Consider the following 18,029-nt stretch of genomic DNA (forward strand, 5'->3'; position numbering starts at 1 on the left):
GAATAAAGAGACACACACAAGTTTCGACCTGGTGGTCTATTCAAGACTTTTCTCTTTCTTTCCTACATTTTACTTGACTTTTCATTGAACAACCAACAGTTTGCACTGGGCACAGGAATCTGCAGTGTTGAGACATCAATTCCAAGTACGCTGTTTTTTAGTTCGTGTAGTATAAAATTCACTATCCATCTTATAAATATTACAGATTATTTAACAGTTGTTTATAACAGCTCTATGCGATGTTATGTGCCATAAATTTTAAATGTGCACAAAGATATAAACCCACCGACACAACCAAGGGCATAATAGGGCCCCGCCCCCCTTCCCACCACACACGGAGCCCTGATCTCAACATGATGCAGTCAATCTGGAATTAAGAGACAGACATAACTAAAATATCAATATGCAAAGAAAAAATGTGCTCTCTCTCTGCGTCTCTGATGAGTATAGACTCCGTGTGTTTTTCGTTGTTTTAAATGGCACATTATAGCGCGCGATCACGCGAGCGCTCACGAGGGAACGGAGTTGGCGGACCGCAGCCGTGCGCAGCCGGTATGATTTGCCTGTTTTTGACGTACCGCGTGGCACGCAGTCAACACTGAACCAGGCCGGAACCGCAGCGATCATGCATCTGGTATATTTGGGCCCTTAGTCAGTTTCTCACATAATACTGAAGGAGTCTTGTCATACGTGGCGTTCCCAACAATATGCTGTGACTAGTGTGAGAGGAATTTTAATTAATCTGTGAGTCGGCCGGCCCAAAATGTGACCGGACGCCATTAGAATGACAAACAAAGATTCGTTGTGATGCCCAAGGGTTGTAAATGGACGTTTCTTCCTGCAGATCAGCTTGGACACACGCCCAGTTACTCATGCAGCGCAGTCGTGCATATGCAGTCATTTGCATTGTACACACAGAAAGTGATAAATTATTAATCTAAATAATTTGTTTACAGTCACTAGTGGCAACGATATCTAAATATGTGTGCTGTTCTAGTATGAGAAATTGTGTGTGGGGAGGAAGGGTTGAACATGGAGCTGTGGGGGTTAGGATTACATGTATTTACTCACCTGTAGTAGGTGGACCTGCAACCACAGTGAAAGCAGCACAGAAAAGGAAGGGAGACAGAAGAAAACACAATCAAATATAGGCATCAATTCAACTCCTCTTGCATGCAAAATATGCAAGTGCTATAAACCCCAATCACGTGACGTCACAACTGACTGGTGCCGCCATATTGTCCGTCAGCTCATCATGTTTACAGATTACCGCTACGTACATTCCTCCTATTACTGCATGTTTTTCTGCTTGTCTAAGGAATCGCCGCTTAGTAAACGAACCCCAAAACCTTCCTGACAATCGTTAACATTGATTAATCAAAATGGTGAAGGGATGTGTGGCGGTTGGTTGCAGTAACAGAGAAGATAAACGGTCAGTTTAGTAGTTGCTGTGTGCCCATTGTTAAAAGGGCAAATCTCGAAAGCAGCACGCTTTGTTTATCTCGGTCTATGATGCGTTTGTGTCAACAGCCGTTAGACAGCGGCGAAAACATCAATATGATGTCAACATGATCGCAGACATCATCAGACGGACACTACGAAGCTCGTCGCCTCGGTCGCGCAGCAAGAAGGTGAGCGCAACAACAGGTGTTGTGCCGAAAAATAGCCGCCCTGCGTGAAATGTCCCCCCTGACGGGAGCGCCCACACGGAAACGACTTTCTTGTACCGTGAATATGTATTATTTTACTCTGCTTGAACTAATAAATGTCATACCTGTGTGATTGTCATTTGAATATGGTCGTGAAAACCTGTAGACTAATACATTTCTGTTCAAAGATGGTTATGTGGCCCAGCCCACGATTTGTTACTAAAATACATTACTAATATTTTGTGTAATTTAATTATTTAAAACTGATCTTACAGTCGTAAATCCATTACTGTAATGCGTCCATGAAAACATTTGATGTTTTCACGTCAATAAAGCGTTATAAATAAGCGCTCCCGGCAGGGGGAACATTTCACGTGGGGCAGCTATTTTTCGGCACACACCGGCCCGTTGTCGATCAAATTTCATTTTTACAATCGTGACAACGGTGACGCTCAGCTGACCAAATGTCGGCTTATATTCGGGCCGGTGCCGATTTTGGGTACCCGACTCCTCATCGTGACATAAACTGGAGTATGATTGGAAATTTTGTGGTCTCAGGACGGGCTCTGACGCACGGGACGGGACCGGACGGGAGGAAACATCGGTTTGGGCATCAAATATGGATCTGGCGACTGGATCGACCGAAGCTTTTCAAAATAACGGCTTTTATGCAACTCATCCAATGAGTTTACAGCGTCTGAAAGCACGGGGGCTTCCATAATTTGCAAGTGAATCCACCTTTACAAACTACGATCATTGACAATACGACACACAATGACTGACAATATGGCGGCACAATACAGCGATCACATGATTGTGTGACGTTGGTGATTGGAGTCTATAGCCTACTGTAGTATAACGACAGGATTTTATGATAATCAGGGTCAGCAAGGATTATCAGAAGCACTGACTTAAATTTAATAATATTGTATTACTATAATACTGAATACTAATATTATATATTTTTAAATGATTTCACATTCTTGTCTCTTATATGGCATTTCTCTAGACAGCTCTGCCCCAAATATGTGTATAACGATGAAGCAGCAGAGATGTCCAATGTAAGAAAAGCTATATTTTGCATACGTGGAGATTAAGGGGGAGGGGGGGGGGCATTCCCCTATAAAATGATGGGAAACTAAATGGTCATTTTCAATGTATTATATATAATGCTGATGGAATATTCAGTTAAAAAGGATGCCGTCTCCTGTTTTGCCTGCTGCTATTTTCAAACTCACCACGGTGAGGATTTGTTTCGCATGGGTGTGAGTGACTGGAAAAACTTTGATATTTGATATGATAAAATTTTATATTTCCGCAGAATGCAAAAATTGGTGTCTACTCCTCCACAGAAAAACACGCGCACTCACACACGCACGCACTCTCACACACACACACATAACTGGGATGACTGTGTTTACAAGCGTGGGCTAAGCTACTAACTGAGCATACAGTCATGTGAAAAAATTAGGATACCCCACATATCAATGTCTGATTTTGTTTTTCTTCATCTCTGGAAAAGAAAGTGATTTAATTGCAGGTAAACAACTAAAATGTACATTGTTTTACTCATTAAACCAAATATAGCAACAAAAGTGCATAACCACCTCCATGCTTCACAGTTGGTATGAGGTTCTTTTCCTGGAATGCTGTATTTGGTTTATGCCAAACATGTCCTCTGTTCTGGTGTCCAAATAGTTCAATTTTAGATTCATCTGTCCAAATAACAAATTTCCAGAAGCCCTGGTCTTTGTCTCCATTCACTCTGGCAAACTTCAATCTGGCCTTCATGTTCTTCTTGGAGAGCAAATGTTTCCTCCTTGCACATGTCCCATGAAGGTTAAATTTGTGAAGTCTCTTTCTGATTGTAGAGGCATTCACTTTCACATCAACAGTAGCAAGAGCCTGCTGTAGGTCCCGTGATGACATTTTAGGGTTTTTGGAGAGTTCTTTTAGCATCTTGTGGTCTGCTCTCGGTGTGAACTTGCTTGGACGGCCAGACCCGGGCATGTTGGCAATTGTTTTGAATGTCCTCCACTTGTAGACTATTTTCCGGATAGTGCAATGGCTGATTTTATTTTCTATTGAGATCTTTTGAAATTCCTTACCAGATGCATAAGCATCTACAATCTTCTTTCTGAAGGCCTCAGACAGCTCCTTTGATCTCACCATGGTGTTTTCTCTTAGTTCAACAGTCTTTCACTGTTGAAAGTATTCTGCGTTGAGGAGTGGGGCAAACTTTCTTCAGACCGATGTCAAAGACCGGTAGATAGCTACAGAAAGCGTCTCACTGGAGTTATTTCAGCCAAAGGGGGTAACACTAGCTATTTGGGATGTCCCGATCCAGGTTTTTGCACTTCCGATCCGATACCGATATTGTTTTGCACTTCCGATCCGATACCGATACTGGTCGATACCGATACCGACCTATCTGAGCATGTGTTAAAGTTTAAAGTTATTTAGCAGCCTTACTTAGTTGTCAGACTCATGTTGATAAAGGTTTTAGTACCCTTGATAACAACTAGCCAGCTGAATTAGGTGAGTTTGAATAACACACAACGGTTGGTAACAAGAAACTGACCTGTTTATTCAGTGACAAACACAAAACATTATAAATAACAAACAGAAATGGCATAGTTAGTAAAATGTGCAAATAATATTGTAAACTGTCTTGAAAAAGCAAAACACACCAACAACCTCAGTGGAAAATCCCACAAATCCCCCAAGCTATTAGATGGTTTTAATGTCTCGTGCATTAGTTACAAAAATAGTATAAAAAGCCTCTCAGGTTTAAATAAACGACTATTTCAGTATCAAGTTAACATTTTAAAACAGTAAATAAAATACTAAAGTCCCCATTCTGTATCAGCAGCTTTAAACTACATTCAATTAATGTAATTTTGCGAATCAACTGTTAAAAATGTTAAAATTGCTCCCGTTATTCCATAATTTCCCTTCTGTCTACTTTTGACATGAGAAAGTTTTAAAACCGTTTTGAAGATAGATTCAAGTCAAGATTTTGCCGATTTAGGAGTATTTTAGATAAAAAGTTAATTAGGTTCGCTTGGAAGGTTCACAACAGCCTACTAGGGAAGTCTTCTGCTTTAAGATGGCGGCTGTTTACGAACGCATCTGGTTTTCAATACTTTAATGTTACTAACCCAGTCGAGTCTGTCGTGTAGCATCTGGTTCTATATACATATGATATCTTTTATCTCCAGTAAAACGACGTTGACGTAGTTTGTTGCGGCTGTCAGCAGCAGTCAGGTATTCTTGTGTTTTTTATCCAGCGGCATGAGTTGAGCTAAAGCCGTGAGTTGAGCATTGGCATTATCCGGGTCTAAGACAAGTTATGTTTACTTTCGGGACGCAATGCGGTCAGTTTCTCATTGCTTCCCGAAGACCGCGCTGTGTATTAGTTCCGCTTTACTTGACATATTTCAATAATCGGAATTTGGATGTTTGTGAATCGTTCTCGAATGTTCAGCGGCCGATTCGCGTGTTGGATGGTGCGTCTTTACTCACGTGAGATAATGGCTCGTCATCCAGAATGAATTCTTCAGCAATGACTCTTGTTATTCCCTGGGCTTTGAGACTGTCGAGTGCCAGTTTGTCACGCAACGCAAAAGTTTCTGCCAGTGTTAGTTGTGTAGGACCTTTCTTTTTGTCTTCGGTTTTCTTAACATACTCCTCATATTGTTTGTGGTGGTATTTCGCTAAATGCTCAATTAGGTTGGTTGCATTAAAACTTCTTACAGCTTTACCACTACGCTTGACTTTATTGTGGCATATGTTGCTCTCTGCCTCTTCGCCTTTGTCGTCCTTTAAGGTGAAATGATCCCACACAGCTATTTTTACCGATAAAGTCTCTCGGTAAACTGGGAGACGGTAATGTAAATGTAGTGTGTTGAAGGTGTGCCGTAAAATGAGGACCAGATTTTAGGGAAACCGAAGCAAAAACTGGAATGGATTATGTAAATCGGTGCGCTGGAAAACCCGGACCGGACTTTTAAAAAAACTGGATCGGAAGTCTGGATCGGAATTTTTCCCGTGTTCCAATCCAATATCGATGCGCATTTTTTTGCCCATATCGGCGTCCGATCCGATCCAAATATCGGATCGGGACATCTCTACTAGCTATTAAGTGGTAGGTAGGGTGTCTTCTTCCTGAGTTAGAATATGCATTTTTGTTGATATATTTGGTTTAATGAGTAAAACAATGTAAATTTTTGTTGTTTACCTGCAAAGAAATCACTTTCTTTTCCAGAGATGAAGAAAAACAAGATGAGAAATTGATATGTGAACATTTCTTGATAAAGAACTGAATATTTAATGGGGTGTCCTAATTTTTTCACATTACTGTATATCTTGTAAGGTTTTTTTTGTTTTGTTTTTTGCCGACAGTGCGTTTCAGGGTCATCAACACGTTTGCCTCCCCCTGCCACAAAAGTCAAACTCTGCCTATGCTTGGGACTAATTATTCTTTTAACCTATCAGATTTAATATTCACCTCACAGGGTCATTTAGCTGGGCCACAAGAAGTAATGTTATTTCAGTGAGAGAGTTTGAAAGAATTCATGTCAATGTTAATATCACTAGCTGCTTTATGATCTAGAGAAGAAGAAGTCTCAGGAGTATTATACTCAATGCAACCCTGGTATTGATAAAAATCCTCCCCTACAGTTAATAATAAACAGATATTTTAGATTAACGGCATTCAGACCTCCTTGGAATCCAGCAGGTGGTGGTCCTGCACTCGGTGGCGGGTACACTCCAGGTGGATACGCTGCACCCCCATAGTTCAAGGGTGGGCCAGGGTAGGGTGGAGCTGTTTCTTGGTATCCTTTTTCCATCTTGACAAGTCTTAAATAGAAGGGATATATAGGAAACAAATAATCTGAGCTATATTGACAATGAATAATTAAATAAATGGCAGTTTGTCACCTTCTGAGTACAAATGATGTGGCTGTATTCTGAGTGTTCTGACTCTGAGTGACAACCTCACAAGGAACAAAAGCATACAGTTTGTTCAAAGAAGGCATGAATGATTGTTTGTCCGTCTCAGTGGGAGTGGTTTAGTCAATATTTGGAGTTCTTTTCTGTTGTTTTTGATAAATGCTCAAAGAACCTAAATAGAGGATGTTTCCATTTTGTAGCCACACAAGGTAATTATGGGTTGATTGTTTGCGTGAAGGTTCACGTAGCCCAGTGTTGTGCTGCTTGTCCCTGTTTGACAATCTCTCTTTGGCACCAAATAGGGCAGGATGGGGTGAGCAGGACAAGCATTAAAGGAAACAGATAATGGAATTGTAGCTATCCATTGGCCTTTTTTCTTTTCTTGATATTGTCTGTCCAAGGAACGTGTACAGTATGTCCAGCCTGATTATTTTTCCAGGATATGACTCAAGGTATATTTCACAACAACATAGCCAACCCTTCTTGTAAATTGCACTTTCACCCTTAGCAAGAGTTCTCCAAAAGATAATCAGGTCAACTGTTAAACAATTCACAAACGGAACTTAGTAACTTTCCAAACGTGTGGAATTGCTGCATCAAATTAGGAACTGAGAAATCTGTGAATATGACTCTACATTATCTAAAGAGGAAGCAGTTTGACGATTCAAAGGATTTTATAGTTTTACAGTGTGGTAAAACCTCTTAATACAGTATTATGTGTCTGCTTGATATTTTTGAGTGAACTATTTAAAAGTTATAAAGGGTTGCACGCAAGATTCATTCAGACAAATGGTGACCTGATGCAGTGATCTAAGTCCATGGTCTAGGAATCCTGGAGCCACAGCACTTAAGTTTATCAATAATTTGATTAGATTGAGAGGCATGACTTATGTTTGAAAGCTGCGCTCATGTTGCCAGGCACTTATCCAGATACCATAATGGTTGAACCCTAGCTCATCGTGTATTCCCAGTCAGTCCCTGCCAGCCATCTTTCTCACCATAAATCCATACTAAATCATTAGAAGCATAAGCCACTCACTCAAGCACGCTTGTTTACCGCAGTCATGCATGAGTGCCTCACCCCGTTTTGTACAAAAGCATTGAGAGGATTTTAATCTTTTCAGTTGACCTTAGATATTAAACAAACAGTCAAATTGAGCAGAAAAAATCTAACTTGTTTTCAGCTCTAATTAGGTGTGAGAAAATAGAAAAATGTTATGGTGGTAAAATGAGTTTTCCAATTTCACATAATTACTACAAGTTTAGAATGGCAGCAAAGTGCTCTATTTTCTGTGAATGTGATAAAATAGGATTTTCCTACCTGTGGCTTTTAACACCGGCGAAGAGAGAGATCTCTTCCTTACTGTAGCTGCTCCACTCCAAATGAGATAGGAGGGGAAATGAGCACTCGACACGCGCAATGCTATTATGAAATCGCGCCGCACTATTTAGATAAGACCAATAGAAAGTGTAATATCTTATGAGTTTGAATGAGGTTGTTTTCCTAACATCTTTGCCAACCTCTCACGTGACTGGAAGCGTCAGCAAAAAGAAAATCAAATTGAGAGGAGGAGGATTTTTCAGTGGAGGACACGGAAATTACGTTGAATTAACTCATTATTGCTAGTACTACAAAATTATTTTTTATAAATCATGTATTTTTTGACATGACTGATATTAACACAAGCTACAAACATTATGATCACAAACAAAACCTAAAAATATAGAGTATTTATTTTAAGTGCTAAAATGAATTCGATCTCACAGTGTATTTGTACTAATGCGTATTATAGATAGGCACACCACAACTCCTCTGTGGCATAATAAAACTGTTCAAGTTAAGACATACATATTCACTATTCTGTATGTCCAACATGGATGGATGGATGGATGGATGGATGGATGGATGGATGGATGGATGGATGGATGGATGGATGGATGGATGGATGGATGGATGGATGGATGGATGGATGGATGGATGGATGGATGGATGTCCGTCCGTCCGTCCGTCCGTCCGTCCGTCCGTCCGTCCGTCCGTCTGTCCGTCCGTCCGTCCATCCCATATGGACCCAGAGCTGCAGCCCAAAGGAAAGCTTTCGATATTAAAGTATAGCTGGGTGCTTATATTATCGGCTTTATAGGTGTGGCTTCAAGACAACTATCTCTATATTCATTTCCTCAGTCTGACCATTGGACTGAGGATGGAACCTGGAAGACTGACAGTGGCTCCAAGGAGGCTAAAGAAAACACTCCAGTATAAAAATGCGAAGTGGGGTCCACAATTTAGAGACCATTCAATAGAGTGGCCATTAAGTCAGAAAACAGGCTATACAACCAATTCTGCTGTTACCTTGGCAAAAGGGAGTTGAGGTAAAAACATGAAATGATCCATCTGACTGAAATGGTACACAGCTGTGAGGATAGTTGTGTCAAAGTCCAGGGAGATGTGAGATCAGGAGATATGTGACACGGACAGGATGCAAGAAACCACCGGGGTCCTTGAGGGATGGTTTGTTTATGTTGCCGAATGAGCAAGCATGAATAAAGTCCCTAGTGCCCTCTTCAAGAAGGCCCACCTTTGGTGACCTAGGTTGTTGAGTGGGTTGTCTTTTGAAGTGTTGAAGGTAGGAATCCTTGCTCCTGCTTGTGCACATTGTCATCGAGTCCTTGGGCACTTCACCCAACACCCTGTGTGAAGCAAAGCAACTAATTGATGCTAACCTAGCCACTTGTTGCACAAGCTTTCCTGACCGTGAAAGGAGAAATGACAAAAAATTTCTTTAAATGTCGATCAGCACCCACCATATTTTTTCACAGTCCGGTTGAGATTGTTTTTCAAAGCATTCAAAGCCCAAGCAGGATAACAGCCAGTTCTGCTCCACACTACTTTTTTCCAGTGCTGAAGGTAGAGGTAGTGTAAACAATCAACAGACTTCCATAATGCACAACTATGCACTTCATCTTATAAGGTTAAAATAGAAAATATTAAACATGGTGTAATCACTGAAGTTTAAATGCACAGATGTAAGCTATATGATATGCTTTAACTATATGGTTTTTTAAATGGTTTTAGTCCAATATTTAGTGTTCAGTTATTTACTTCCATATAAAAATATATATTGACTCTAGGAACTGAAATTAGGTCCTTTGCTCATTAGGAATGTTGATTCAAGTTTTTTCTACAATAAATCTTTATCCATAACCAAAAATCAAAGTCTCTGATCAATCATCGACATTGATTCAAGAATATTTATTAATTTCACAGGTCACACAATCAATGAGCAATTTTATGTATGAAACAGTGGGAGGTGTAATTGAGTGGCAGGTTGCCTTAAAAAAGAGATGAACAAAATGAAGAGGCTGCCAAGTTACTTACAATATTTCTAGATTAATTTTATTATAGGTTTCAAGAGAAACAGGTTTGGCCAGTTATAAAATGCACTTGAACCTCTTAATACAACAGGAAACACTGAAAAGAGTGTTTTACTTTCATGTGTTAGACTAGTGTCATTTAAGGTAATGAAACATTTAAAAACAAAGGGTTTTAACAGGACAATCTTATTGAAAGAAAATTTCTGGGGGAAAAAACTGAGAAATCTTCGGGGGGGGAGATGAATATTGTAATATGTCGTACATATCCTGAAATTTCCTCTGACACATGCTTTTTGCATCACGTGGCAGAAGACCTCATGACACTCTGAGATCAGGAAGAGGTCACAGGAGTGAGTTTGCATGTGAAACCCATTTGACATTGCATTAGGAATGTGGAACACAACTTTACAGTGATTACCATACATTACAGACAAAACAAAATCCAAACCTTAAACTAGTGATGCACGATAATGCATTTTTCAGCCGATACCGATAACCGATAATTTCCTCCTCGTTCCAACCGATAACCGATAATGTCAAGCCGATAATTTTATTAAGAGATTTATGTAAAATTTTAAAGTATACACAAAAGAAAATATTACTGTAGAAAAATATTATTGCTCTCTTTTTTCCAACATCAAATGTGAACAAATAGCAAATTCCAACATCTAAATAAAGACAGATTGTCTGACATTGTGTAATGGTGAACTTTTGGCAACAATTACTTAAAGAGTAAATACATAAGTTGCACAAAAATGGCTTTAAAAGTAAGCCATTCCTAACGTATAACATTACTACACAGCAAAAACACATCTCCTTAAAACTAGTTAAATTCCATTGTTTTCAGTGTGAATCTACTGGAAATAAGTGAAATTAACTGCCAGCACTTCAAGTATATTTCAGATTTCTTGAAGAAAAATAGCCAGCTGAAAATAAACTTAACAGCCTTATTTTAAGCAATAAATTATTATACATAATCCAAAAAAAAAAAAAACTTGTCAGAAATGTTTTTTATTCAAGAATATGTATGGTTCAAAACATTATTTGAAAGCAATTTTTTCTTGATTTAGGTGAAAAATGATTTTTTTTTTAGATGTTTGGGCTTAATAAGAACAAATGGCAATATTTAGTTCAAGTAAGAGGAATAATCTGGCACATTCATCTGTTAACTAGTCTTCAACACTCAAACAAGATGGGGAAAATTATTTGACTAGATTTAAGAAAAATGATCTGATTAAGACGTCATAAATTTAAAGCGTACTGAATGCATTACTGACTGGATGACTTCTTTGTGTGGTTTGGTGCATGTTAAAATTATCAACTAACCACTGTGCCGTCATGATGAACAGTCTTTTTTGACATCACTTGTGTAAATGTCCGTGGTAAAGCTGATGTGATCGGCATGTCTTTCACGAAGAATCGTGGTCGTATAAACTGCATTATTTTTTCATCCAGTGGTTTGGCTATCGGGTCATTTCGGGAATTTCCTCCCGCCTGTGCCCTTCAGTCCGCCCGGCTGCCAAATTAGCACCCGCGCCAGGCCTCTTAGTCTTGAACCAGAGTGGCGGCGGCAGCTAAGTTCGTGCGGATATCCGCCTGCCCCGGCCGGCTCGCTGCGCCGTATTCGGTGCATGGCTCTGCTCTGCCCGCCTAGGGCGAGGCGGCGGCGGCCTGCCGGACCGGCGGGCTCCGTCGGAAGACAGCTATACTTGTCGACTATCTGTCTTGTGAGGTGTTTAGCCATAGATGGAGTTTACCACCCGCTTTGGGCTGCATTCCCAAACGACCCGACTCCGGGAGGACCGCAGCGTCTCTATATCGTCACAAGCCCCGTAGCTTCCTTTATAGTTTGTGTTTACAATAGCTTTAGCATTCGCGCTAGCAGCAGCCTCGTATTCGTTCCAAAAATCATTGGGATGCAGTTTTAAATGGCTGCTGGGTTAGTGGTGTTCAATTAGGACGCTTTTTTTACGCCTCGTGGAACTGTTTTGTAGATGGCGAGAGCGTCGTTTATTTCATTTCACACACGTGAAAAGCAACGCACGCTAGTGAGAGCGCCTCAACACTGATGTGTAACACCGCCTCCTCTATGACGCCGTACTCCTCAACCCTTCCTCCCACAGGGGCTTCAGAGAGGGGAGGGGTTGAGCTGGCGGCGGTGGAGAAGTGGAGAAAACTGCTTGGTTGCGCACATTTGGAGGCTAAATCAAGTATATAATTATCGGATTGCATTATCGGTTGTTTTTTTTTTTTTATCTGTATTATCTGTGTGACGTCATAATTGCCATTATCGGCCGATAATTAGCGGTAACCGATATTATCGTATATCTTTACCTTAAACATGTACAAATTCCAAGAACTGGTATTTGAGCAAGGGAACTATATACTAAAAAATAATAAAGAGGAAATTAGTTATTTTAAATTTGAAAAGTCCATGATGATGTATAGCTTTTTGTGATTTAAAAATAATTGAAAATAATTATTTCAATTTGTTCTATTTAGCAGCACATTGTTCTCCTGTGTGGATGAAAAATATGCTGGTCCAATCATGGCGCTTACGTTTTAACCTGATGATCCTGTTTCGATACTGCTTGCGGATCTCAATAGCCTCTCTGATCCAGCGCTGACGTTTTTTTCAGTGCAGATGACTCTGGCCTTTTCCCAGTCCATAATGTGGTTTTCCCTTTTGCAGTGAGGACTGAGGACCATTGTGACAGCCCTGGTCGTTTAATTGTTGTTTTATTCTGAGATAACTCCAGTCAGCTGATCATCACCTCTGCCAGCTGGATGCCTCCCTCCCAACGTGACGTGTGCTTATCAACACCGAATGGGCAGACGTCGTGGCCGCCGCTGATTGGCCAACGAAGGACACCGCCAAACTTCAAAAGTCAGCCGCTATCAACGAACGTGGAGGTCGCATTTGACAGCATTCGTGCCACGTGCCTCCTCGCCAGCTGCTTTTGCTAGCCATCCATTCGCCTTCTCATTCGATCGCTTGCTGGTTACACTCCCACTCACAGGTTAGGTCTTTTGTGTTTCTTCGTTATTGGATCCTTTTTGTTCACCACTGTGCATAAGAGCACCGAAGCAGTAGGGTAAGCTGCCATTTTTCTTCAGTCCGTTTTCTCCTGCTTTTTGTAATTGTAGGAAGCCAGGGTAGTGTCTGTCTTTTTGTTATTTATTTTGGTATGATCAGGGTTTAGATAGCGGGTGGGGTTTAGATTCCTTTTGTTTGTTGTTTTGGCCTGGGCTTACCCTTAAACCTTCTCTGTATTTTGTAATAATTGTTATTTAGCCTGTGAAAATAAATTGTTGATTTGTGCCCACTTTTGAATGTGTGGCTTGTTTTATGTTGCGCCCTTAGCGCGAGGGCTTACAATGTATCACAAAAGTGAGTACACCCCTTGTATTTCTGCAGATATTTAAGTATATCATTTCATGGGACAACACTGACAAAATGACACTTTGACACAATGAAAAGTAGTCTGTGTGCAGCTTATATTATAGAGTTAATTTATTTTCCCCTCAAAATATAGCCACTAACATCTAAACCCCTGGCAACAAAAGTGAGTACACCCCATACAAACTACGTACATCCCTAAACGTCCAAATTGAGTACTGCTTGTCATTTTCCCTCCAAAATGTCACGTGACTTGTTACAGGAGTGCTGTCAGCATTGCTGCAGAGATTGAAGAGGTGGGGGATCAACCTGTTAGTGCTCAGACCATACGCCGCACTCTACATCAAAGCCCACCCGTCTCATCAGATCATAGGACATGGTTCCAGTAATCGGTGTGCTTTGTTGACATGTCTTCAGCAAACTGTTTGCGGGCTTTCTTGTTTACCGTCTTCAGAGGAGGCTTCCTCCTGGGGTGACAGCCATGCACACCAACTTGATGTAGAGTGCGGCGTATGGTCTGAGCACTAACAGGCTGACCCCCCACCTCTTCAATCTCTGCAGCAATGCTGACAGCACTTCTAAAACGAGTCACATGACATTTTGGAGGGAAAATGACAAGCAATACTCAATTTGGACATTTAGGGATGTATGGGGTGTACTCACTTTTGTTGCCAGGGGTTTAGATATGAATGTCTATATTTTGAGTTATTTTGAGGGGAAATAAATTAACTCTGTGATATAAGCTGCACACAGACTACTTTTCATTGTGTCAAAGTGTCATTTTGTCAGTGTTGTCCCATGAAAACATATACTTAAATATCTGCAGAAATGAGAGGGGTGTACTCACTTTTGTGATACACTGTAAACGCTCTATTCCAGGTGTCCCTAACCTTTTGCTCCACGGACCAGTGTGATTTGGGTCTGTTTTTTTCACGGACCGGTGTTCTGTCAAATTTTGTACCCTTATAAAAATTATCTCCCAAAGCTTTTGTGGTGGTGAAAAAAGCCCTGTTTTGTATTCAGTTGGACTCTCAATGTTATCCAACGGTGCTAAAAAAACTATTTACATCATAAACATACATGTGCAACAAGAAAATGGCGTAAATTAATGCTTAACGACACAGCGAAGTCATTAAGTGAGAGAGCTGCGTGCAGTTGTTGTGTTCAGCTAACATGGCAAACGTTTCTTTAAAGAAAGTTTGTAGTATGTACTTTGGAATCGCAGCATTTGCGGTCATTTTGAACGTTACGCATATGCCAAATTTGTCAGAACACCGGCAATGTGCGGCAGAAAAATACAGCAAGCATAAAATAACATTTCTTTTTAGCCACGTCGTGTTAAGTGCAGGGAAAATACATCTCACTCGCTGAATCAGTGGGAGGCCTGAACTTGTTTCGTTGAGGCGAGATGGTCGTGAGTTGGGAGAGTAACAGAAGCCCGCTTCACAAAGGCTAGGTTCATACTACAGGTCTTAATGCACAAATCCGATTTTTTGTCATCTGTTTTTCTGGCGTGCCCGTTCAGACTGTCTTTGTCCACTGAGACCATTCAAGTATTACGCATGCGCACTAATTCGCAGTCCGACATGCGCTGAGCAAGACGACCCGCATGCGCAGAAGCATCAAGACAAATGACCACGCATGCTGGCTGTCATCCGTCATTCCAGGGATACCATATTTTGTTTTTTAAAAAGAGGACACAAATAACAGACATAAATAATCCCAGTTTAGGCTTATATTCAAAGTATATGGATCGATAGCATGCACGCACTGTCCATTTATGTCACACGCACATACGGGCAGTTTGCCCCGACTCTCGGCCGAGTAAGCAATGTTGAAATATTGCTTATATGGAGCAGACAGAAAATCGATCATTCTCAGGCTTAACCTCAACCCATTTTTATTTTTTTATGACTGTTGTCAAATCCGACCCTTCCTTAAAAGCAGTGTTCAAGGCAAGCTAGGCGCTAATGACGCACAGCTGCACCGCTACCGTAGCATCTCTCTCGCTTTTTGATGACGTAATTGCTGCATGAATTCCGATTTGAGAGACTGGACAGTACAGACCGCCGCGACAGTCTGGAAAAATGTGGCCCAGATCGGACTTGAACCACATACGAAAGTGACCCAGATCGGATTTGAAATGGTCCAGTTCTATGCGACTTGTCACATTCAGACCGTCAAGTTAATGCCTCACTCGAGTCGGAAAAACACGAAAAAATCGGATTCGTGCATTAAGACCTGTAGTATGAACATAGCCAAAGATACGATGTTGGTTATTGTAGCACAGTATTTAGTGCTCTCCTAGCGATGTCAGTATATTCCGAAATGACTTTAATCCAGAACCTTGGTAGAGTTGTTGTCTAAAATGTACGTTTAAGGTCGCCGTGATTTGCGATCTCTACAAGCTGATATTCCTGTTGCACAGACATGCTCGAATCACTCGGTTTATTCATATACGGTTCACGAATCCACTCCTTTGCAGTTCGTGGGTCTTTAGTGATTGGGAAGTAGCATAGATGGATTTTGTTTTCTTGGAGGTTGCAGGCTCATCTTCTGGCTCGTCAGGTTACTTTTTCCCCTTAAAAAATCTGTCCAAAGACGTCTGTTTTTCAGTTATTCTAGTGTTGGGGCTAATTATTTCCGGGAACAAATGTGATGGGCAACGACCTACGTCATACGTTATTATCGAGGCCAACCGCACATATGTATATAAAACAAGATGTACTGCTAACAGTCCAATCAATGCATTTCTATGACGACCTCCTATCCTGTAGTTGTATAGCTAGAGTAGACAGCGATATTGGTGTGTTAAGTGGCACAGGCCAAAGTCAATCGGCCAGAATGCAGTCGTTAATAAATTATTTATTATTTCTCCGCGGCCCAGTCATTGGGGACCCCTGCTCTATACTAACTGGACCAGCATTCTGGAAGACTGAATGGCCAGCAGAGGGCGTGACTGGCCTGTAAATCTGACAGCTGAGTCACACCTTCATCCATCATCTGATAAAGAGTCACACCAACACCAGTGACTCTCTCATGAAGGCGGAAGTTTTCGCAGAAACATGTCAGGTATTTAGACCACCTAACTATTGTCTGGGATAAAAGATAAATTTGACCAATCTATGAGTGTAGACAAAATGAAAATACAACAAACAAAACATATGTTATTTGAGATGGCATCTATCAGGCTTTAGACTAAGAAATACAGTGCAGTATAGAGGAATTTTTGTGGTTGCTATTAACATTTACTTTTCCAACCAAGCAAAATAGAAAAATGATGGAATATCTAATAAAATCAGCAGAAAAAGTTATCTAACCACCTTTTAAAATGTAATTGCTTAAACTAACACCTGCATCAGATAAAAGGAATGATCATATTTTGGCGAGCTGTTGCGCAAAGTTGACTCCAACACAAATCTGTCAATTGAAACAAAAAGTATCAAAATATCAAAATGCTTAAATAAAGCTAAATCATTATGCAGTGTTGCAAAATATATTGGCTGTCTGACCAGGTACAAACTACATGGGAAGGTTATCAAAGTTATCAAAGGTCAGCATAATGGACATACATCAAGGCGTCAAGACAGAAAACCTAATGGAATGATTTGAAAATAGTACAAATGTGAGGAAACTGGGGTAAACATATGTGACCGAACTGTTCGAAACCACTTAATGGAAACATGATTTACATACAGAAGAGCTAAGGGAAAGCAATCATGAACACCTAAACAGAAAAGAACAGGGTTACAATGGTCTCTGAAAAGTTGTGGACCGTGGATGGATAAATGAAAGTCATAATTATTCAGCGATGATTCGTGAATCATCAAGCATCAACCAAGGGGACAATACTATGACTTCTGTTGGGTGCTGTTCCATCGAGAATTATGACAACAACAAAAATTCATAAAATCTCACCAGTTCGTTGCGTCGTTGTCCATGTTACACAGGAATATTCAGTGCCCTCTTTCTAGTGACACATGCTCTTTCCCCATTTTCTATGGAATCACAGGAGTGCCAAATTTTAAAATAAATAAATAAATATAAAGGGAAATAAATTAACAAATAAATGAAAATATAAGTAAAATTTAAAATAAATAATTAAATATAAAGGGAAATAAATTAATAAATGAAAATATAAAAGTATATTTTGTCATTGCCTTTTACTTTTTGTCATTGAAAAACACAAACATAAAAAACAATGGCAATTTTTTTCATTTTTTTATATTTCGCTTGTCCTCGTCATTCTGATTGTTATTGTCATTGTCTTTGCCCTTGGTTTTACCGAAAAGAATGGTCTGTAAGTCAAATAGCGTTAGAAGGGGCTTTCCAAACAGGAATAGTTGTCGATAGTTGATTACTCCTAGTTTATCTGAAGGAAAGTGATGTCACGGAGCAAGAGGTGGGAAATCTGTATCACGTGCGATTTTTGATTCATCATTTATTCGGAGAGATATGGGGGGGGGGGGGGAATCCTTTTCACAACTGCTTAGAGGAGCAGCTGACAGGCTGGATGGGTCCTCTCAGCCAACTACCCTATCACCGAGATAATCAAATTTAATGCCAGACCATTCCTTTTGGTAAAAGCAAAGGTAAAGACAATGACAAGCGAAATAGAAAAGGCAAAGAAAAAAATTGCCATTGTTTTTTGT

At 40.3% G+C, this 18,029-nt stretch overlaps 1 protein-coding gene across 2 annotated transcripts in view; it reads right to left on the reverse strand.

The window, feature by feature from the left end:
- Nucleotides 1-17,402, reverse strand: part of LOC130932097 (LITAF domain-containing protein-like) — a 31,286-nt gene extending 13,884 nt beyond the window's left edge. The window contains exons 1-3 of one of the 2 annotated variants that reach the window (XM_057861492.1): nt 17,296-17,402; nt 6,373-6,512; nt 1,072-1,086 (exon numbers count right to left, since the gene is read on the reverse strand). In XM_057861492.1, coding sequence (XP_057717475.1) covers nt 1,072-1,086; nt 6,373-6,502 — 145 coding nt within the window. In that variant the 5' untranslated portion in view covers nt 6,503-6,512; nt 17,296-17,402. Of the gene's footprint in view, nt 1-1,071; nt 1,087-6,372; nt 6,513-7,926; nt 8,142-17,295 lie in introns of those variants that run through there. The other variant, XM_057861493.1, reaches the window with a different exon arrangement.
- Between the last annotated feature and the right edge of the window lie 627 nt (nt 17,403-18,029).

The sequence above is a fragment of the Corythoichthys intestinalis genome, chromosome 16, assembly GCF_030265065.1.
Source record: "Corythoichthys intestinalis isolate RoL2023-P3 chromosome 16, ASM3026506v1, whole genome shotgun sequence".
In the NCBI taxonomy this organism is placed as follows: Eukaryota; Metazoa; Chordata; class Actinopteri; order Syngnathiformes; family Syngnathidae; genus Corythoichthys; species Corythoichthys intestinalis.